This window comes from Dermochelys coriacea, chromosome 13 (assembly GCF_009764565.3).
Source record: "Dermochelys coriacea isolate rDerCor1 chromosome 13, rDerCor1.pri.v4, whole genome shotgun sequence".
NCBI lineage: Eukaryota > Metazoa > Chordata > Testudines > Dermochelyidae > Dermochelys > Dermochelys coriacea.
In genome coordinates, this window is record NC_050080.1 from 17,755,654 (window position 1) to 17,777,855 (window position 22,202).

General features: G+C 41.8%; 1 protein-coding gene across 14 annotated transcripts in view; it reads right to left on the bottom strand.

Annotated features, from left to right (window-relative positions):
• Positions 1-966: 966 nt before the first annotated feature.
• STAU1 (staufen double-stranded RNA binding protein 1) overlaps positions 967-22,202 on the bottom strand; it is a 55,414-nt gene continuing 34,178 nt past the window's right edge. For 4 of the 14 annotated variants that reach the window (XM_038369487.2, XM_038369485.2, XM_043496057.1 and 1 more), the window contains 9 exons: positions 13,262-13,360; positions 11,574-11,786; positions 10,688-10,831; positions 9,579-9,725; positions 6,813-6,885; positions 5,332-5,651; positions 4,428-4,550; positions 2,768-2,853; positions 967-2,057 (listed from right to left, as the gene is read on the bottom strand). In XM_038369487.2, the coding sequence (XP_038225415.1) occupies positions 1,970-2,057; positions 2,768-2,853; positions 4,428-4,550; positions 5,332-5,651; positions 6,813-6,885; positions 9,579-9,725; positions 10,688-10,831; positions 11,574-11,786; positions 13,262-13,360 (1,293 nt within the window). In that variant the 3' untranslated portion in view covers positions 967-1,969. Of the gene's footprint in view, positions 2,058-2,767; positions 2,854-4,427; positions 4,551-5,331; positions 5,652-6,812; positions 6,886-9,578; positions 9,726-10,687; positions 10,832-11,573; positions 11,805-13,261; positions 13,361-22,202 lie in introns of all 14 variants that reach the window. The other 10 variants (XM_038369486.1, XM_038369484.2, XM_043496056.1 and 7 more) reach the window with 3 other exon arrangements.

Below are 22,202 nucleotides of genomic sequence, written 5' to 3' on the forward strand. Positions count from 1 at the left end.
ACACAAGCCAAGACAGCAAGAACTGTAGGCTGTCCTCTTCAGCTTAGTGAGAAGAGTTAACCAACTGCAGAATAGAGACTTATGGTGACCACCTGCACCATCATTCATGTTTTCCATTATAAACGATTTTCCAGGGAATTTTTAAGTTGTAAGAATTTGCAATACAGAGTCTCAGCCTAGCAAGTCTTTTTTTTTAATTTTTAAATTTACAGCATTTTAGTTCTACAAATGTAAAAAAACTTTACAATGCTTTTTGCACTTATAATGATCAAAAACAACTTTGATTTAATAAAAATTTGGTAAGCAGTTAGTATGGCCCAATTGCTTAATAATGTGAACAAAATAAGGTTTAAAATGGCCGAGACATTTAACTTTGAATAAACAGCATGTGCAGTAACTGCTTTTCAGAAGAACATTTACTTCACATACTGCATATGGATATTTAGGAAGAACTGCTACAGGTTACCAGTTAAATATACATTTAAGGTAGTTCACATCCAAATGTTACACAGTTATGTGTCAGTCTATGGTGCCAATTCTTGCTGCTAGAGGAAGGTTTTGGGTGTTTAAGTAGTACCCCCCAAAAATTACTCTGTGCAAAGCTAAGATTATGACACAAATTACAAGCAAGCAAGAAAACTTAAAAGTAGAGATCTAAGTATTGATATCATTTCAACCTGCTGTGCCATGTTGCTTTTCAAAATCATGTTATAATTTTGTAAGATTCCCATTAACGTATTTAAGCTAGACACTGTGGCACCAAAGACAGAGAGCGTACCCATATTACTTTTGAATTTCCTTGACCTAGCCAGTTTGTCACAAAAGTAGTTATTTATAGGTTATTGATTACCCATTGTACAGTTACTTCATAGTTTTACATTACAGCCCGTACTATATCACAAGCATTACAAATCCTATCAAAAAGGAGCCCCAGTAATGGCATACAAGAATAAATTAACCAAAAAATTTTTAGTATTACCATTTATTGGTGACAAACACTACGTTTTACTTACATTCCATGGGGAGAAAAAATTCCAGCGTAAACAATGAACTGAAGCAGTACTTAACTTGCAAGGCTATCGTGCTTTACCTGGACCATATGCAAAAAACTTATTGCACACAGAATTGTGCGCAATAACACAACATCAAAAGCAACACAGTTTATATATAAACATAGGTAATTTTTTTCAGCCCTACATGGAGATGTAATTAAACAGTATAAAGCACTCAAGGAAAATCAATCTGCAGTTTTATATGCACTACATTGAGATCATATCCTGTAATGTAGTGAGTTGTGTGCCACTATCTCTCTCTCTCTCTCATATATATATATATATATATATATATATATATATATATATATATATATATATACACACACACACACACACACACACACACACAATCTTTAAAACATAGATCAGAGATTATTTAAACTCCTGTTGCATTCAAGTCCCCCCTTTCCCCACAAGAAAACTAGAAATTAACCAAAATCAAACAAAGTTTAAAATTCCTAAAATGTTTAATTCATACAACCGTTGGAGAATTAAGTTAAGTTTGCCGAAGTCCTTGACTTTTTTTTTTTTTTTTTTTTTAAATGGAGGGCACACAATTTGTTTCCAGTGAAACTTTGCTATTTCAGTAAAAACAAAATAACCACATACATGGATATGATCTTCCCAAGTTAGTTCACAGATAACATCAGTCTCAGAAGACAAAGTTTCTAAACTGTGCTATTGTTCTAGATACAATTAAGAAACTTTTAAATGAAAAATTTATAGTGTCATTTCAATCAAAACAGTATAATGAAACTAAAAATTTATCACTTTGAAGAAAAAGCAACGGTTATGATTTAGATACTACAGTAGGTTGGAAAGACTGTAGCACTCTAAAACAGTTAGGTTACATTAAATAGGAAGCATTTGATTTTCTCTGGTGCTTTCAGGTTTGGGTCCAGTCAAAAGCCTTTTCAGGCAGTGCTGTCCAGTGTTTGTCCCAAAGTGTTTGAGTTAGCCGGTTTGAGGAGAGGGTCACTTTCCATTTCTTGTTTCACACATCTAGAAATGAGAAACACCACGTTACTCAGAGGATCCTCCTGTGATGCTATTTTCACTAACATTAAATGTCTTGACATAGAGGATTTTATATTGCCACGAAAAAAATAGTTCACATGAACCAACAGGCTCCCATAAAGTTTTTTCTGAGTTGATAGAAAGTGTGCTGCCAGTTCCACAATTTAGTTAGCTCAAACTTCTTGATCAGCAAAGGGAATTCGTTTACAATTACATAAGAGTGGCAATTTAGATGACAGTAGGCTGGCTAACCCGGATATTCTGTTTATGGTTACATATTCAGAAGACTCTCTGAAAAAAGGAACTACTAAACATTTGTTAAAACAAGTGGGTAAGAGTAATAGATTCATGCAGCACAAGACCAGAAGAGAGAATCAGATGATCTAGTTAGACTACCTGTATATATCATGAGCCATTACATTTCACCCAATTACCCCTATATTGAGCCCAATAACTTTTCTTTGGCCTGTTATAAAAATGTCCAAGCTTAGTCATAAAACTTGTTCTCTTACGCTTACCAAGATAATAGCTTGATATTTTAACTCTCCTAGCCAAAAAAACCCCCAAAGACAAACAAACCAACCAACCTTACAACATTTTATTTGCCTGAGGTAAGGCTGTCCTTAAAAGGTCACAGCCACTTTTACTTTACTGCAAGGGAAAAATATTGGCCAGAATTCATTTCTTTCACTCACACAGACATTGGTCCATTTCCTTGTCGTGGCATCTCTGTACTTTGTTGGTCCAACTCAGACAGCAACTTTAAAATGTTCAGTGCAGCCTAAAGAAAAGAGTCATTTCTTTTAGTTCATTTGGGGGAAAAACAGGACTAAAGGCCAACTTGAAACTGGGCATCAAAGTAAAGCCAAGTCTAATTTTTTCCTCCTGTGTAGTTAGTATTGAGGAAGGATGAAGGTTTCAACATGTAAGAGCATCTTGTAGCACTATATAGCAGTAGGATGCTGTGGCTTTGGATTTCCTACTGCATTTGTTCTTAGAGGAGGGGACAATGGATCCAACAGTGCCAAACATGACCACCACCAATGGCCTGCTACTCGTGTCATTAAAGAGGTCATTACCAATTATTTATTTCTAACTATATTGATATCAGGCACAGATGGTTAAAATGAACAGAATCAGAAAATGCTTTGCTGGAAAAGTGATCTACTAAGTTACATTTGGATGAAAATATAGGTACAGTGAGATTACTCTAACAGGCTATGGGTGTTTTGTCACTATGTGACAAACAGGTCATCTTCTGGGCTGAACTGAAAAAGATTTTTCAGTAATTTGATTAGGATCAGGCTTGGACTATTCTCTTTCTCTCTTTTTTTTAAAATTATTTTTGGTTTAATATTAACCTTAAAGGTTAGTTATGTCATATGCATAAATTAAAGATAAATATATGAACATGTGCAAGAGACAGTAAAATCATTTCATAAGGCTGGTCTTAAAGTTTCTTCACCAAATTTACAGCTTTTCCTGTTACATCTGTTTGTACATCTAATCTTATATACATTCTTTGAACAGGATGGCCAGATATCTATGAATACTTCAAAGTGAGGACATAAGTCAGGTTAAAAAGAAATTTCTAGAAAAATTTAAAAGATTATAAAATAATAAAATATTCTATAAAGAATCCAAGTATAAAGATAAAATATATTTGTGTGATTTAAATTATATTTAAGAGTTAAAAAGCGGCCATGTGAGGCTGTCAGAACACCATTCACCACTGAACAGCCCAGAAATGACAAACTTTTTCTAAGTTGTAATAGACTAGATGCATGTTACCAACAATATAAGCACCTTTCAGACTGGTACGACTAGGTCTCTCCCTCAGAGTTTACAGTCTAGGAGATATCTCCTTTTAAAGCCTACTAGATCTGAGAGTGTCTTGTACTATCTAATGGGAATGACATTGTTTTCATCTTGGTTTACTTTTAGCAGGAAGTCTAGCCTGAAGAATTATAACAGAATCAGATAAAAGCGTATTTCAGTTCCCAATGAGAAAATATCAATAGGTATTTATGTTCTGAAAGTTCACTTTATACATTTTCTTTACTAAATGATCATGTAAGCTAACTAATCGCAGCAAGATAAGAAAGCAAGTACATTTTATAGGCCAAAATGGTGAGCATGTATTTAGCATTTTAAATATTAATTCTACATCTGAAGTACATCATCAGTATAGAGTAAATCAATTTAAGTGCTTCTGAGGCTTGCAACATGTCAGACAAAAATTAACCAATTACACAGCAAAGATATTTGGCTGTGAAATGACATCTTGGATGATCAATTGCACCCCTTGCTCAATGCAGATCAAAGAAGATAGTATATCAGTGATAGTCGTCATACCATATCATGGCAAGATTCTACATCCTTTCCAATTCCATGGCTGATCAGTGGTGGCTGAGAGGAACAGTTTATAAGAGATACAAACTCATTCTTGTTATTTTTTGGAAAGTCTTTGTATTCCACCTGAGGGGAAAAAAAAAAAAAAAAAAAGAAAAATGCTTCAGTTATTCTTAATGAACTGTGAAAAGAGTAAATGTATTCCAGCCACTATGTAGTAGTATCTGCCTTCACCACAAAACCATGTTCAATCTAATTGAACAATGATTCTTATAAAAACTAGTAAAACCATTTATTCTGAAGCCTAACTTTGAACCTGTAATAGTTCTTGAACACATAAGAACTCCTAGATGAAAGGTGCTGTATAAAAGTTACTGTTGCTGTCATTATTCCGACCATGGATACTTGCCATTTTAAATTCTTCATACTATAATTTATCCATGAAATTCTTATTTGTATTAATGCAATGCAGTAGTTGAAATGTAAATTCTGATGAAAGAATATACGGAAGATGAATAATTTGTAGCCTACAGCAAGTGTCAAAGTACCCTGGGATTTTTCAAAAACTTAAATTTGGATCAGCCAATATTGGTCGGCTATATATTCTCATGTTAAGGAAACACTTTACAAAATGAAACTTAATTCCATTTCTTAAAATAGACTTCGTAATAGCACTGAATTAAGGTAGGACATGAATCAAAGAAATGCATATTTCAAAAATACTAAAACTCTAAAATTCAAAAGGTTTTCCAGCTGGAGAAAAATATTAATAGGAAGCCGAGGGCAACTTAAGTACTCTCAGAATCAGAAGCAATTGGCAGAGAGAATTTTATTAAATAATGATCTAATCTAGTATGGTAAACCCTACATAATATTTTTCCAGCTATACCTCAGACTGAACATTTACCTGGATTCCCTGAACACTGGAAAGATAGTCCAGCTGTTCAGAGGGCCTAGTGAGTGGTCCATGGGGTACGTGGCCTGATGAGTTGTTATTCTTCAATATGGTCTCAGCAGTAGGAGATGTACCACCATATAACAGCTCTCTAGCAATCATGGCTGTTACTGTAGCCTTGGCAGGATTAGGGGCTGCCCTGTTGAACTCTTTGGTGTGGTGTCCTTGATTGGCTCCTACAGCTTGTGCAACCTCTGGGACCATGGGAAGAATTCCAGCAGGAAGCTGCTGATGGCTGAGATAAGGCATCCTAAACTCATCATCTTTATTACCTGAAGAGAGAGAGGTACACATTAAATAGATTCTAGCCATGTATAAAGGAGCCTTGTCAGCATGCACCTAAGAATTTATAAATCTCTAAACATCTACAAGTTTTTGTTGTGTTTCAAAAGTAGTCACACTTACTGGGCTTGATTCATCTCCACTGTTTCGGAAGGGTGCAACTACACCCTGGGTAGTATTTGCAATGCTGTGTTGAATGAATTATTCAATGCAATGGCTGTTTCTGCCAAAGGTGCCCTTTTATCCCCAAGTGTCCTGACCATAGTCTCTCCAGTGGAGCTATCTTGCATTGCTGCAGCTACACTCCAGGTGGCCTTTGACATCAGGGTCTCTTATTTTACTATGCTATTTGAATCACAGTAACAGCATAGGGAACCACACAATGACCAGACTTCACTGTGCTAAGCACTGTACAGGTGGTAAAAAGAATCCTGGACCAAGATAGCTTACAGTCTAGGTTATGACAAGACATAGCAGGTTGAGGAGAACACACGAGGAGGAACATGAGGTTAGTAAGCAAGCATGTCATACAATAAGCAGAAGTCGCAGCTCACCACCTGCCTAACCGTTGTCAACCAACAGTTATTTGTAGGCACCAGGGCAGAACTTAGATTTAAGAAGAGATTTCAAAGAGGATAAGGTAGCGACCTTTTGCAGGAGTTCTGTCCCTCTATCCCCTGACAGAGGCTCATACGGAGTACCATGGGAGAATCTGAGGTGGTGTATTTGAGGGGTGGGTACAGTGGCAGATCAAAGGCAGGGGTCAGCATCATGGTAGATTAGATAAATTAGGTAGGGCATGACTACAGGATGAACACTAGAAATGGATGAGGGAAGGGGTGACAAAGTCAGAGCACAAGCCAGGAAAATGATCTTGGAAGCAAATGAAGTTTCATAGCCGGAAGATGGATGTAACTTGGGACACAATCAAGCCCCTCTATTAATAAACTTTTAAGGACTAATTCACACAAATCCATGCTCATTCATCTGAGACCTGACGAGCAGAACCAGAACTATTTGCAATAAGGCAGCTCCTTAAAGAAAGCTCATCTGGTACTCCATACACAGCAGGCTAAGCGCAGCAATCAAATCAAGAAAGATACACCCATAATAAAATAAAGGGCCAAATTAATTTCAGTAATTTCACTTACTAGATGAAGTTTCTTCAGTGCCTGGTTCAAAGAAGGTTACTTTTCTTCCATCGCCTGGTTTCTTTACTGGTGTCTAAAAAAACCCATACACCAATAACTTTTCCTTAAAGATTTCAAGATCTAAGTGATTCAATTGTCACAAAACTTTAGAAAAGGATTCCAGTTGATTACCCAGAACATAAGCTTTACATAGCCACGCAAGAACAAAACAAATTAAGTGAATCATACACACACTAGGTAGGCAAGACTACATTTAGTCTACGAGTAAGTGCTACTGAAAAGCATTGTAGCTCAGAACTGGATACTCTTGGTTGGTACTGTTAAACTGAGTGGCTAAAGTGAACCTAGGCTGAAGATAATAAAGCTTAGTCTGAATCTTTAAAGCTGACTGCACAGCAATACGAGTTGGCTGAGATTACGATGCCTTCTCAAAAGGAAGTATTATGGTACTGTATCATAAATGTAAACTGAAAGGATTTATTAAAAAGCTATCCATTAATTTATGGTTTCAAATAAAGCCAAGTTTTGACCCTGTCCATTCTACAAATCTTGACTTCCAGAGACCTCCATGACATTTTCTGCTTCAGCTCCTGGGGTTGTGGGACTGGTACTGGCAGCCAGCAGGGCCCCAGCAGGATTCCAGCAACAGGCGACAGCCTCCTCAGGGTGCCCTCTTTGGGGTTCCAGTGACTAGGGACAGCCTGGGGGGTGGGGGTGGGAGAAAGAGGAGAACCCTGTAGCTCCCAGCCACCACGGAGGCAGGGGAAACCACGGAGACGCAGCAACAAAAGTCACAGACAGGTCATGGCTTCCGTGAATTTTTGTTTATTGCCTGTGATCTGTCAGTGACTTTTACTAAAAATAACCGTGACAAAATCTTAGCTGTAGTTATCACTATTCCTAGAGCAGTAATGACAGATGGCATTGGAGTACAAAGGGAGAAAAATAGTATCTTATTAATTTCAAGCATCATTAGTCAGTAGAAGTCAAATTTCTAAAAGGTATAAACCAATATTATTCAATATTAAGCTACATAAAAATAATGTTATCATGAGGTCTGACATAAGCCTGCTGAAGCTTAGGTCCTCAGACCAAGGATTTTAAATATCACAAGCTATAAGGCGGATAGAGAGCTGGCTAGATAGTCGGGCTCAATGGGTAGTGATCAATGGCTCCACGTCTAGTTGGCAGCCGGTATCAAGCAGAGTGCCCCAAAGGTCAGTCCTGGGGCCAGTTTGTTCAATATCTTCATTAATGATCTGGAGGATGGCGTGGACTGCACCCTCAGCAAGTTTGCAGATGACACTAAACTGGAAGGAGTGGTAGATATGCTGGAGAGTAGGGATAGGATACAAAGGGACCTAAACAAATTAGAGGACTGGGCCAAAAGAAATCTGATGCGGTTCAACAAGGACAAGTGCAGAGTCCTGCACTTAGGACAGAAGAATCCCATGCACTGCCACAGACTAGGGACCAAGTGGCTAGGCAGCAGTTCTGCAGAAAAGGACTTAGTTTGCCCACCTCTGCACTATGGCCTGTGAGCCACATCCAGCCCACAGGACCATCCTGTCAGTCCTTCGAGCTCCCGGCCAGGGAGGCTAGACCCCGGCTCCTCCCATGCTGTCCCCCCTTCCTTGCAGGCAAGCTGCAGCGCGGGCAGCGTGGCTGGCTCCAGCCGGGCTGCGAGCTCCTGCTGCTCTGAGCTGCATAGTAAGGAGGTGGCGGTTGGATAAGGGGCAGGAGGTCTGGGGGGGGCATTTGGATGGCGTGGAGGTCAGGGGGCGTTTGGATAGGCATAGGAGTCCCGGGTGACCTGCCAGGGGGTGTGTGCGCGGCTAGGGGTCGGGGCAGTCAAGGGACAGGGGGGTTGGATGGGGGTAGGGTTCCGGGGGTAAGGGCGCGGTTTGAGGCTTGGGGTCCTGGGACGGTGAGGGGACAAGGAGCAAGGGAGGTTGGATGGGTTGGGGGTTCTGAGGGAGGCAGTCAGGGGGCAGGAAGTGGGAGGGGCCAAGCTGTTTGGGGAGGCACAGCCTTCCCTACCTGGTCCTCCATACAATTTTGCACCCTGATGTGGCCCTCGGGCCAAAACAAGTTTGCCAACCCCTGATCTAGACTGTTCTCAGTGGTACCAGATGACAGAACAAGGAGTAATGGTCTCAAGTTGCAGAGGGGAGGTTTAGATTGGATATTAAGAAAAAAAAAATTTTCACTAGGAGGGTGGTGAAGCACTGGAATGGGTTACCTCAGGAGGTGGTGGAGTCTCCTTCCTTAGAGGTTTTTAAGATCAGGCTTGACAAAGCCCTGGCTGGGATGATTTAGTTGGGGATTGGCCCTGCTTTGAGCAGGGGGTTGGACTAGATGACCTCCTGAGGTCCCTTCCAACCCTGATATTCTATGATTGAAGCGCTGACACATTCTGTGAAGAGATGGTCCTCCAGCAACATTATGTCAGGAGCAGATATAGTACTGTCAAGACCCAGGAGGATCTGTATTATATGTGCCCCAACACTACTCTGCACCCAGTGGCTAGCGCACAGGGCCATGATTATACTCTTGTTCAGAAACTCACTGGGGCCTTGATACCAACAGGCAGTACTAACTGGCACTCCCTTTCACTCAATGCATTGTAGCTGGATTACTGCTGCCTCTTGTCAAATGTGCTGCAGTAGGAAGCATGAACTTGATATACTCTTGCACCTCTGCCAGTCATCATTTCACTCAACATTTGCTGAAATGCCAAGTGGTGGTAATTTAAAAATGTGTTACCTTCTCTTCTGTCTTTAGTGCTGGCTTTGGGGGTTGAGGTTGGGGGACTTTGAAACCTAAAAGCTCCAGCATGTTTTCAGCTGCATTGCGTTTAGCCACTTTCTTATTCGTTCCCATTCCTTCAGCTGTGTGCATGCCAACTTTCACCTGGAAGAAACAGGGACAAAGAAAAAGCAAATAAATCCTTATAAAAGTAAAACCAGTGTATGCTCATTAGTGGCCCGTTTGTCTCAAATATGGTCTGAGTGATCAGAGAATCAGCTGAATTGATTTATTATCCTAACCAAGTTTGCCTTTTGATATAATTGATCATGAACTCCACAGCATAAAGCCGCATACAAGTACAATAATCAGCTGTATTTCATGATCTCACTTTGACATTGGCTTAAATGCTCTGTCAAGCCAAGAAATTTATATTCGAAAAGTCACAAGTTAAAGTAATTGGCTCAGAATTATGCAGCTTTCTTGGTGCAATGGAAGTGCGGTAAGAATTCACATCCTTTTACATAGTGGTAGTTTTCTGCCTTGCTCAGCATAAAAGACAGAGGGCTGGAAAGCATTTAAGCACTTTAACTACCGAGGGATGGTAGTTAATCAACCACAAATGAGTAGAATACCTACTGTCATGAATGCTACCAAATTATTGGAATTTGCAATGCAGAGTGAGATTCTGGACCACAACACTTCTAATGGGAGAAGGAAACTAGTGAAAAAAGCCAAGCGATTCTCAGAGCTACATTTCAATGAAGCCCACATTTTAGATGTATGAAGCACCTACTATCATATTCGGCAGCACTTTGCAATTCATGTTAGATTTATTTTTGCTAAAAAAAAAAGAAAATTAGAGCATGATGTAGGTATGAGATAGTCTTCCAGCAACCTATCCAGCTTTTTAACAGGACTCAAGATAGGAGAGATTTGCTGTCTTGAGTCCTTATCCTGCTCCAATGGAGTCAGAGGAAATAGTTCCTAATGAGTTCAGTGGAATGAAGGGTGCAATCCTGCTAGCTACATTTATCATTGTTGTAAAGTCTGATAACCCTAAGCTAAAAAATAAAAATAAAAAAATCAAAGCCAGGCAACCAGAGATCTGAAATCAATATACAAACCTGCATAACAAACTCCCTGCGCCTTGGAAGACCACGTTCTGTGATGAGCATGTACTCTGGCTCCTTCTCTTTTTTGGCCTGCTGTATCTGAGCAAGTCTGCTAATGGGATTCATTCCTTGGCCATATTCTGGGCTTGTTTGCAGCTAAGGTGGAAATAACGTTGAAGAAATAAGCTGACACTTGTGAATATTTGAGTACAGTAATCCCAAATGTAGTGTGCCAATTCATTCATTCAACTCTGGGCTTTAGATTCTCTAAAAAAACCACCAAAACCTGCTTTATGAAACACTACAAAGAGCAATACCAATAGCCAAACGGAAGTAGCCAACTTAGTTCTTCGATAACCTGCCACCAGCAAGCGTCACAAGTTCAGCTTATTTTGACTGTTAGGAGACTAGTGCTGAAAGTGCAGTCTCTGAGGGAACAGGCACCACTAAAACTAATAGACAAACTGCAATGCCCTTAGAAGCTTGAAAATAAGATAAAACTAGTAGTTTATAGGGTAAACATTCTTCTATGTCAGGTTTCAGAGTAGCAGCCATGTTAGTCTGTATCCGCAAAAAGAACAGGAGTACTTGTGGCACCTAAGAGACTAACAAATTATTTGAGCATAAGCTTTCGCGAGCTACAGCTCACTTCATCGGATGCAACTTTTATGTGTTGTTTTCTCATCGTTCACAAAGCTAACATAATTCCTCTTTAGTGCACTGAAGCCAGAGCTCCATCAACAGTGGATGCAGGTTAACTAACATCTCAGTTCCAGCTTGGGACTGCTGGTTTAGGTGCAGCATTTGAAAAGGTGATTTATAATCAGCTTGGGAATGTCCCTCACCCTATGATATTTTACAATAGTTAAATCTGAGTCCACCATAAAGTATTTTTTACCTTCACTATTGATTTTGTTTTCTTTTTGATTCGTGGCTTCATTTTCTCAACCATAGGGAGGGGTGGCAGTTTTTTCAGTTCCTCTAGGACCGCTATTGCAGCATTTTTCTTTGAGATCTTCTTGCTCTTTCCTTCACCTTCACCCATAAATTCTCCAACGAACACCTTAGTTACAAAGCTCTTCATATGGGGAGGACCACTTTCCTTTGTCACCTGTTTCAGAGGGAAAAACTGAGTGAAAGCGTGATAAACACTTATTAAAAATGGTAGGACACACTGGTTATAACAAACTTCACTCACAAAAAACTCTCAAATGCGGAACACTCACATGGAACAGCATTCCTGAAACAATCCAGGTAGTGGCTGTTTAAATGCATCATCACTAAGTATAATGGATATCACCCACCCATACATAATTTGCTAAGATATTTATATCTGGAAAGGTTTATGTACAGCAAGCTGTAAGTAGACTTTACATGCTACAGACATCATTCACATCATATTTAATTTACTGTTTTTACCTTTCAACAGGAAACACTAGTGTTCCTCTTTTTTGGTGTATATTTCCACCCAACTAACATCACCCCATTAAATGGTTCATATTACAATAATTTGATCAGTAAAAAGTAATTCTTTAGGGTCTAGAGTCTACTGTGATTTAAATTCAAAGAAACAGAGCATATTGCAGAAATGTGAGGTACTGTTGCCTACAACTTACTAAGTCTTTGAACAGACATTCTCTATTTTCACTCACACTTTAAAGACACCAAAGGCCCATATATTAATTGACAGTAAAGAGCTCAAATAAAAATAAAAATTTAAACTCAAGTGTATGACAAGCAGAGGACTGAAAATGTAACAAATCTGTCATTAATCTAGTGTTTCACAAAACACATTAAAAGCAATTCAGTGATATGCAATTGTATTTTATCTCATAAGAACTCAGGTGTTTGTGTGAAGAATCACTGTGTCTTCTGCACATCGCAGCAATATGATAAATTAAAGTGTTAGTGCAACAAGATGTTCCTCTGGCAGGTATTCATTTAATAAAACAAATAGTTGAAGGAGAGATGGACAAGGATGGAACCAAGACTGAGAAGTGGCAGGACAATTTATGCATATGAGGCCAAAGATTCTGCAATTCTTGAAGCCAGGAGAGCAATTTTAAGTAACAGTAAACCCATGATGATTCTTGAGGATTAGGGTAATATGGAATGGAAACCTGTTTGTGGGATTCCCCACCTTGTTTATCCTTCACATCAGTGCACAAATAAGCAAAGGCTTCTGTAACTTGCCTTTAAAGGGACACTTTAAACTCTTTCCCTTCTTAACTCTGCTTTTATTGTTCTAACTATAGATGTGATTAAAAAAAGTTTTGTGCAAGATCCTTTCAGGATTCATTTTCAAAAAACACAATATAGGGCCCATCCCGCAACAGAATTGCTCACATGTGAAGTAATTAGCATTGGGTGCCAATTCTAGGGTGACAGAATTTGTTTTTTCAATTATATAGACCTGGAATGATCAGCTTGAAACTCATTAAGATAAAAGCATATTCAGAACTAACACAAAGCTTTAAAAGGTCTGTTTTATTTGTCTAAAACAGAGCCACTTTACGTAATTTTAGCTTAGTATCCTAAATTAAATATTCTAAAAGAATACCTCTAGAGCTTGTAAAACAAACATACCTCAAAATTCACAGGCAAGTTCCTTTTAAGTGCAATCTCAAACACTTGGCTTATTTCAGATTTATTGAGATTTTCATCATCTGGTTCTTTTCCATTAACCTAAAAGAAGCATAATCATTTAAATAAAGATCCCACTAATTGACTTGTTAGCAAACCTGTTTATGGAACCCATAAATCTTTAAGTTGTCTAACCTTTACTGTCTCTTTTCATGAGAATGTGCAATACACCAGACATAGTACAGACACTTAAGCTTAAGAACCTTGTTTAACGAAAAACAGGTTTTACGTAAAAGCCCGATAAAATTCACAAGCGCTCACTGAAGGAAGGAAAAATACACACCACAAAGGCCAATAAGTTTCAAAACTATTTTTGTAAGTGTTAAGACAAACTCAAGCGTTAAATTAACCGGTTTCCAAATTGAAGTACACTTGTGAAACACTGTAGTCTCATAAGCTGATTTAACATTTGTAAGACTGTATCAGATGAGAAAAAGGCAGGAGAAATTTGAATTCCAAGTGTGGGACTCTCATGAGTGGTTAATTAGTTCCTGGGGTAGTCATGTGATCTCCATGTGCTTCTGTTTAATCATTTGCTCTGCAGATATTTCTAACTGCAGAAACATAAGAAATTATTACAATGCATCACTCGCAAAATGCCTAAAAATTAAATGATTGAGTCTAAGGGTACCTTTACAGTATGAAATTTTGAAATTATTCTATTAGAATTTTCGGAAGCTATTTTATACATTTGATCTTCTGTGTCCCCACTAAAGCGTGTGAATTTGGCGGATTGCATTCACAGTACCAAGGCTAGCATCGAATGTCGGAGCGGTGCACTGTGGGTAGCTAACCCACAGTTCCCATCACCCATTGGAATTCTGGGTTAAGCTCCCAGTACATGATGGGGCAAAAACATTCTCCTAGGTGTGTGTTGTCAGAAAGCTACAGCAGACAATTGTTTCGCGCCTTTTTGGCATGCAGACACCATACTGCTTTCAGCAGACGATGCACCGCTGCTCTCCTGCTACTATGAATCCACCTCTCATCTTCCTATGTAATCTCTACTATCTACTCTCTGTCATTGAACGCTTCCGCTGCCAACTCCACTCTCCCGCTATTGCTACGCTTCCGAGCTTCTCCATGTTGTCTGTCCTGGGCTCCCACCTCCGTGAAAGCCATGGAAGACAACCATTTTCAGCCTTTGTTCGGCTACCGTGAACCAAACAGCACAGCTTCTGCTGCCACTTTGCTCTCCTAAGTTTCGTGCCCTTTTCCAGGATTACCCCTGCAGGCGCCATAGCCATGGAGCCCGATCAGAGCTCCGCTGCAGTTTTGACCATTGTAAATACCGCGTGCATTATCCAGCAGCATGTGCAGTACCTGCAAAACCGGGCAAGGAAACGACAACAGCATAATTACTATACTGATGAGGACTTGGACACAGACAGCACAGCATGTGGCGATTGGGAGATCATGGTGCTGTTGGGCCAGGTTCATGCTGTGGAATACGATTCTGGGCCCAGGAAACGAGCACAGACTGGTGGGACCCCATAGTGTTGTGGGTATGGGATGAGTCCCGGTGGCTGAGAAACTTTTGTATGCGTAGAGCCACTTTCATGGAACTTTGTGACTTGCTGTCCCCTGCCCTGAAGTGCAAAGACATCAAAATGAGAGCAGCCCTCACAGTTGAGAAGCGAGTGGCCAAAGCCTTGTGGAAGCTTGCAACGCCCAACAGCTACCCATCAGTTGGGAATCAGTTTGGAGTGGGGAAATCTAATGTGGGGGCTGCTGTGCTGCAAGTAGCCAACACAATCATTGACCAGCTGCTATCAAGTTTAGTGACTTTGGGAAATGTGCAGACCATTGTGGATGGCTTTAATATGCTGGGGTTCCCCAATTGCGGCAGGGTGACAGACAAAATGCATATCCCTATTTTGGCCTCGAAACACTGGGGTGGCCAGTACATAAACCGCAAGGGGTACTTTTCCATGGTGCTGCAAGCACTGGTGGATCACAAGGGACGTTTCACCGACATCAACGTGGGATGGCCGGGAAAGGTGCATGACACTCGCATCTTCAGGAACTCTGGTCTGTTTGAACAGCTGCAGGAAGGAACTTACTTCCCAGACCAGAAAATTACTGTTGGGGATGTTGCAATGCCTATAGTTATCCTCAGGGCCCAGCCTACCCCTTAATGCCATGGCTCATGAAGGCGTACACAGGCACCCTGGACAGTAGTAAGGAGCAGTTCAACTATAGGCTGAGCAAGTGCAGAATGGTGGTAGAACGTGCGTTTGGACATTTGAAAGCACGCTGGTGCAGTTTACTGACTCAGATCTCAGCACAACCAATATTCCAATTGTAATTGCTGCTTGTTGTGTGCTCCACAATATCTGTGAGAGTAAGGGGGAGACATTTATGGCAGGGTGGGAGGTTGAGGCAACTCGCCTGGCAGCCAGTTTTGCACAGCCAGACAACAAGGCAATTAGAAGAGCACAGCAGGGAGCGCTGCACATCAGAGAAGCTTTGAAAGCCAGTTTCATGATTGGCCAGGGTACGGTGTGAGAGTTGTGTGTGTTCCTCTTAAAGTTACCTGCCACTTATAAAGATAGATAGGGAGATCTATCTATATGAATGAAAGGAAATAAAGTCACAATGGTTTAAAAATCGTTCTTTATTATTTGTTGCACAAAACATTGAGAGAAATCAGAAGCTAGATGAAGGAGAGGGGATATTGGGTGGGGGGGGGTGAAGGAGGAGGGAAGGATAAGTCCAGAAACCAAATCAAAATATAGGATATGCCAGCTTTCTGCTGCTTGTGCAATCCTCTGGGGTTGACTTTGTGGATCCCCATAACCTCCCCTCCCCCGCCGTGTTCTTGGGTGTCTGGGTGAGGAGGCTATGGAACTTGTGGAGGAGGGAGGGCTGTTATTCAGGGGCTGCAGCAGCAGTCTGCGGTCTTGCTGCCTTTCCCACATTAGACCCACCATACAGAGGAGCATGTCAGTTTGCTCCCCCATGAGCTTGACCATAGCATCCTGCCTGCTCTCATCGCGCACGTCCCTCCTATCTTCATATTCATGTAATGCTTTATGCAACTCCGCAATTGTTTGCCTCCACACATTCAACTGGGTCCTATCAGTGCAGGAGGAGTGCATGAGCTCGGCAAACATGTCATCCCGAGTTCATTTTTTCCGCCTTCTAATCTGGACCAGCCTCTGGGATGGAGTAGATAGGGGCCACATTGAAACATTTGCACCTGCTGCAGTAGGAGAAAAAGGGAGGGTAGTATTTTAAAAGATACATTTTAGAGAACAAAGGGGACACCGTTTCCCAGTGAAACGGGCAATTCACAGTACACAGAACATGTTCTTTCTGTACAAGGTCTCATTTTGCCTCTTATACTGAAGTGCCTGCCACTTTTGTGTGGGTAAGCCATCACATGTGGCTAGGCAACAGAATTCAGCTTGCAGGCAGCGGCCAGGCAACAGAATTCAGCTTGCAGGCAGCCTGCGGGCTCTCTGGGATGATCGCTTCACACAACACCCTCCACCCCATCCCCCACACCCACCCACCGCGGGGCTCTGATCAGGCTCTGAGTAGGGATGACCCCTTTAAACTAAACGCGAACAGCCAAGCACAGCTGGGTTTCCTCCCACCCCCTACTGCGTGGCTCCGATCAAGCTCTCACTCACCAGAAGTGCCTTTTCCAGGGTCATGGTCCAGGAGCATGCTTTGGGAGTAGGGGGAGGTTATTGGCTCCAGTGTTAAGAATTGTTCCTGGCTAGGGGGGAAAACAGATTCCCACTTGCTGCTTGTGCACTGTTGTCGTCGTCCTCTTTGTCCTGCAAAAACTCATCCTCCTCGCTCCATGCTACTCCCCCCTTGCAGGTGTCCACGGACAGTAGTGGGGGTACTGGTGTCGTCACCCCCCATAATCGCATGCAGCTCATGGTAGAAGCGGCATGTATGGGGCTGTGACCCAGAGCGCCCGTTCGCCTCCCTGACTTTTTGGTATGCCTGCCTGAGCGCCTTGATTTTTGTACAACACTATCCTGTGTTCCTGGAGTAGCCTCTTTCCGTCATGGCCCTGGAGACTTTAGCATATGTATTTGCGTTCCTTTTTTTGGAATGTAGTTCTGCCATAACAGATTAGTCTCCCCAACATGCAATGAGATCCAATACCTCCTGTTCGGACCATGCTGGAGTTTGTCTGCAAATCTGGGACTGCATGGTCGCCTGTGATGGTGGTGACCAAACAGGAAATTGAAAAGTTCCCAGGGCTTTTATTGCCTACCTGGCTACTGCATCGGAGTTCAGAGCGTTTTCCAGAGCAATCACAAGGGAGCATTCTGGGATAGCTCCCGGAGGCCAATATAATCGAATTGCGTCCACAGTACCTGTAACCTGGAACTGTGATCTCAATTTTAGCGCTACTCCACTTGCCGAGGTGGAGTACAGAAATCAGAGTAAAGAACTCTTTAAATCGAAAAAATTGGTTTGGTCATGTGGACAGAACCAGTTTTATTTCGAGGTAACTTGGCTAATTCTGAAATAACTGCGTATTATAGACCAGGCCTAAGATCATGCACCTTCCACTAGTAGAGCAATGCTATCTTGAGCACATCAAAAATTACTGTTTCATAAGTTTGTTATGGTCTTACTGCACTCATGTTCCGCACAAGGTACAAAGGTGAATTTGATAAGCAGAACAACAATGACTAAGGAACTCTAGCACTTGAGCTGTCAGGCACTGATGGGGAAGGGACCACAGTGGAGAGGAATAGTGTCAATTTACTAATTACTTCACTCCATAACACCATATGGAAAATGGGTTAGCTTTTTTAACTTGGAAAATAAATATACCCTGAAGAGGCCTTGTCAGGTTAAATATAGCTCTAATTAAAAAACAGTTTCCTCAAGTTACTACCATCTTACATTTTATAGCTCTCTAACTTGCTGGCTCAGGGGTGTGAAAAATCATCCCCCTGAGCGCAGCAATTCAGAGCACTTTAAAGCACTAGTGTAAAACAGGCTCCGAGTGTTTGGAGCTAATCCCCTTGTGGAGGTGGATTACCAGGAGCGCTGGGAGAGCTCTCTCCCAGCACTCGCATGCGACCACACTTGCACTTCAAAGCGCTGCTGCGGGAGTGCTCCCGCGACAGTGCTTTGAAGTTTTCAGTGTTGCCATGCCCTTAGATTGAGACATTAAGCATTTAGAAATCTAGTTTACGACTCACCATTTATGGTCCTACATCCCAACACAAGTGAAATATGAGTAAACAATAAAATACTTACCATTTTCACTTGTTCTCAGACAGTTTTACTTTCTCTCTCTTATTAACTAATACTTAGTGTGGGAATGAGTAAATCTCAACATGCTTCTCATAATAAAAACATCCAATATTTCTGGTTCTCTCAGTTCTTTGTACATAATGCCTGCTTCCAGCCTTCAAAGTCCAAACTACATACAGGCATGTGGGTATGTACTCTTTATGTTCGCAAAATGTGGTCCACACAATAGCACAACTGGTATAGAATTGAGGAACATGCTGTAGCATATGACAGCTGTTCAGGCAGTATCAGTACTAGTGCTAGAATGTTCATCTATGAGAATGTGTCTCTGGATTAAGTTTAGAAGTGTGTGCAACAAGAGTGATGTCATGGTGGGAGTCTGCTATAGACCACCGGACCAGGGGGATGAGGTGGATGAGGCTTTCTTCCGGCAACTCACGGAAGCTACTAGATCGCATGCCCTGATTCTCATGGGTGACTTTAATTTTCCTGATATCTACTGGGAGAGCAATACAGCGGTGCATAGACAATCCAGGAAGTTTTTGGAAAGCGTAGGGGACAATTTCCTGGTGCAAGTGCTAGGGGAGCCAACTAGGGGGAGCGCTTTTCTTGACCTGCTGCTCACAAACGGGGTAGAATTAGTGGGGGAAGCAAAAGTGGATGGGAATCTGGGAGGCAGTGACCATGAGTTGGTTGAGTTCAGGATCCTGACGCAGGGAAGAAAGGTAAGCAGCAGGATACGGACCCTGGACTTCAGGAAAGCAGACTTTGACTCCCTCAGGGAACAGATGGCCAGGATCCCCTGGGGGACTAACATGAAAGGGAAGGGAGTCCAGGAGAGCTGGCTGTATTTCAAGGAATCCCTGTTGAGGTTACAGGGACAAACCATCCCGATGAGTCGAAAGAATAGTAAATATGGCAGGCGACCAGCTTGGCTTAATGGTGAAATCCTAGCGGATCTTAAACATAAAAAAGAAGCTTACAAGAAGTGGAAGGTTGGACATATGACCAGGGAAGAGTATAAAAATATTGCTCGGGCATGTAGGAAAGATATCAGGAGGGCCAAATCGCACCTGGAGCTGCAGCTAGCAAGAGATGTCAAGAGTAACAAGAAGGGTTTCTTCAGGTATGTTGGCAACAAGAAGAAAGCCAAGGAAAGTGTGGGCCCCTTACTGAATGAGGGAGGCAAGCTAGTGACAGAGGATGTGGAAAAAGCTAATGTACTCAATGCTTTTTTTGCCTCTGTTTTCACTAACAAGGTCAGCTCCCAGACTGCTGTGCTGGGCATCACAAAATGGGGAAGAGATGGCCAGCCCTCTGTAGAGATAGAGGTGGTTAGGGACTATTTAGAAAAGCTGGACGTGCACAAGTCCATGGGGCCGGACGAATTGCATCCGAGAGTGCTGAAGGAATTGGCGGCTGTGATTGCAGAGCCCTTGGCCATTATCTTTGAAAACTCGTGGCGAACGGGGGAAGTCCCGGATGACTGGAAAAAGGCTAATGTAGTGCCCATCTTTAAAAAAGGGAAGAAGGAGGATCCTGGGAACTACAGGCCGGTCAGCCTCACCTCAGTCCCTGGAAAAATCATGGAGCAGGTCCTCAAAGAATCAATCCTGAAGCACTTAGAGGAGAGGAAAGTGATCAGGAACAGTCAGCATGGATTCACCAAGGGAAGGTCATGCCTGACTAATCTAATCGCCTTTTATGATGAGATTACTGGTTCTGTGGATGAAGGGAAAGCAGTGGATGTATTGTTTCTTGACTTTAGCAAAGCTTTTGACACGGTCTCCCACAGCATTCTTGTCAGCAAGTTAAGGAAGTATGGGCTGGATGAATGCACTATAAGGTGGGTAGAAAGCTGGCTAGATTGTCGGGCTCAACGGGTAGTGATCAATGGCTCCATGTCTAGTTGGCAGCCGGTGTCAAGTGGAGTGCCCCAGGGGTCGGTCCTGGGGCCCGTTTTGTTCAATATCTTCATAAATGATCTGGAGGATGGTGTGGATTGCACTCTCAGCAAATTTGCGGATGATACTAAACTGGGAGGAGTGGTAGATACGCTGGAGGGGAGGGATAGGATACAGAAGGACCTAGACAAATTGGAAGATTGGGCCAAAAGAAATCTAATGAGGTTCAATAAGGATAAGTGCAGGGTCCTGCACTTAGGATGGAAGAATCCAATGCACCGCTACAGACTAGGGACCGAATGGCTCGGCAGCAGTTCTGCGGAAAAGGACCTAGGGGTGACAGTGGACGAGAAGCTGGATATGAGTCAGCAGTGTGCCCTTGTTGCCAAGAAGGCCAATGGCATTTTGGGATGTATAAGTAGGGGCATAGCGAGCAGATCGAGGGACGTGATCGTTCCCCTCTATTCGACACTGGTGAGGCCTCATCTGGAGTACTGTGTCCAGTTTTGGGCCCCACACTACAAGAAGGATGTGGATAAATTGGAAAGAGTACAGCGAAGGGCAACAAAAATGATTAGGGGTCTAGAGCACATGACTTATGAGGAGAGGCTGAGGGAGCTGGGATTGTTTAGTCTGCAGAAGAGAAGAATGAGGGGGATTTGATAGCTGCTTTCAACTACCTGAAAGGGGGTTTCAAAGAGGATGGCTCTAGACTGTTCTCAATGGTAGCAGATGACAGAACGAGGAGTAATGGTCTCAAGTTGCAGTGGGGGAGGTTTAGATTGGATATTAGGAAAAACTTTTTCACTAAGAGGGTGGTGAAACACTGGAATGCGTTACCTAGGGAGGTGGTAGAATCTCCTTCCTTAGAGGTTTTTAAGGTCAGGCTTGACAAAGCCCTGGCTAGGATGATTTAACTGGGACTTGGTCCTGCTTTGAGCAGGGGGTTGGACTAGATGACCTTCTGGGGTCCCTTCCAACCCTGATATTCTATGATTCTATGATCTCTTGGAGTGCACCCCAGGAGAAGATGTAGTTAAGACATTTGGCCTTCCAGATCAAAAAGCAGTAGTCAAAAGGTTTTTACACCAAGTTCTAACACTTTTCCTATTTCAGATTCACTCATTTTGAGTCTACCATGGTGTGACAGAACCGAAAGGAAAGGACATAGAATGATCATTTCAGGTCTTAACCCATACCCCTACAATAGTGAATGCGGTCAACTTCAAACTCCCTAAATACAATTAGTTCATCAGTGCCACCTCTACTGATGCTATTTCAGTGACTTCCCCTTTTAGTTTCAAAATATTAATTAGCATAATAGTTTTAACCTCTAGTTCCAGATGCATTGAAGCATTCCCTGCTCATAATTTTGAAACTTTACAAACTTTTCCTTGTTAAGACTACTAGATTTCTCTTTATTGGACTAACTTTTCTCCTTTTTTAAACTGCCAAGGGAGGACAAGCCAAGAAATACCCCATAACTTATTTCATTAGTAGCTATGTTATAGTTTGTAGTCTAGATGTGTTCAAATGATTAAATATATTTGAAGAATGTAAAGAACAGTTGATACTTCATGAATATAGTGAAAAACAAAATTAATGAAAAATGTACAGAAACAGTTCCACCTTAGTGTTTGCGATCTATTAAGGCAGAAATTTGCAGGTAAATTGGTTTGATTTTTAGTACTAGACTTAGCGAAATACCAATGTGTTGTCATCTCTGGCCTTGCATACTGCAA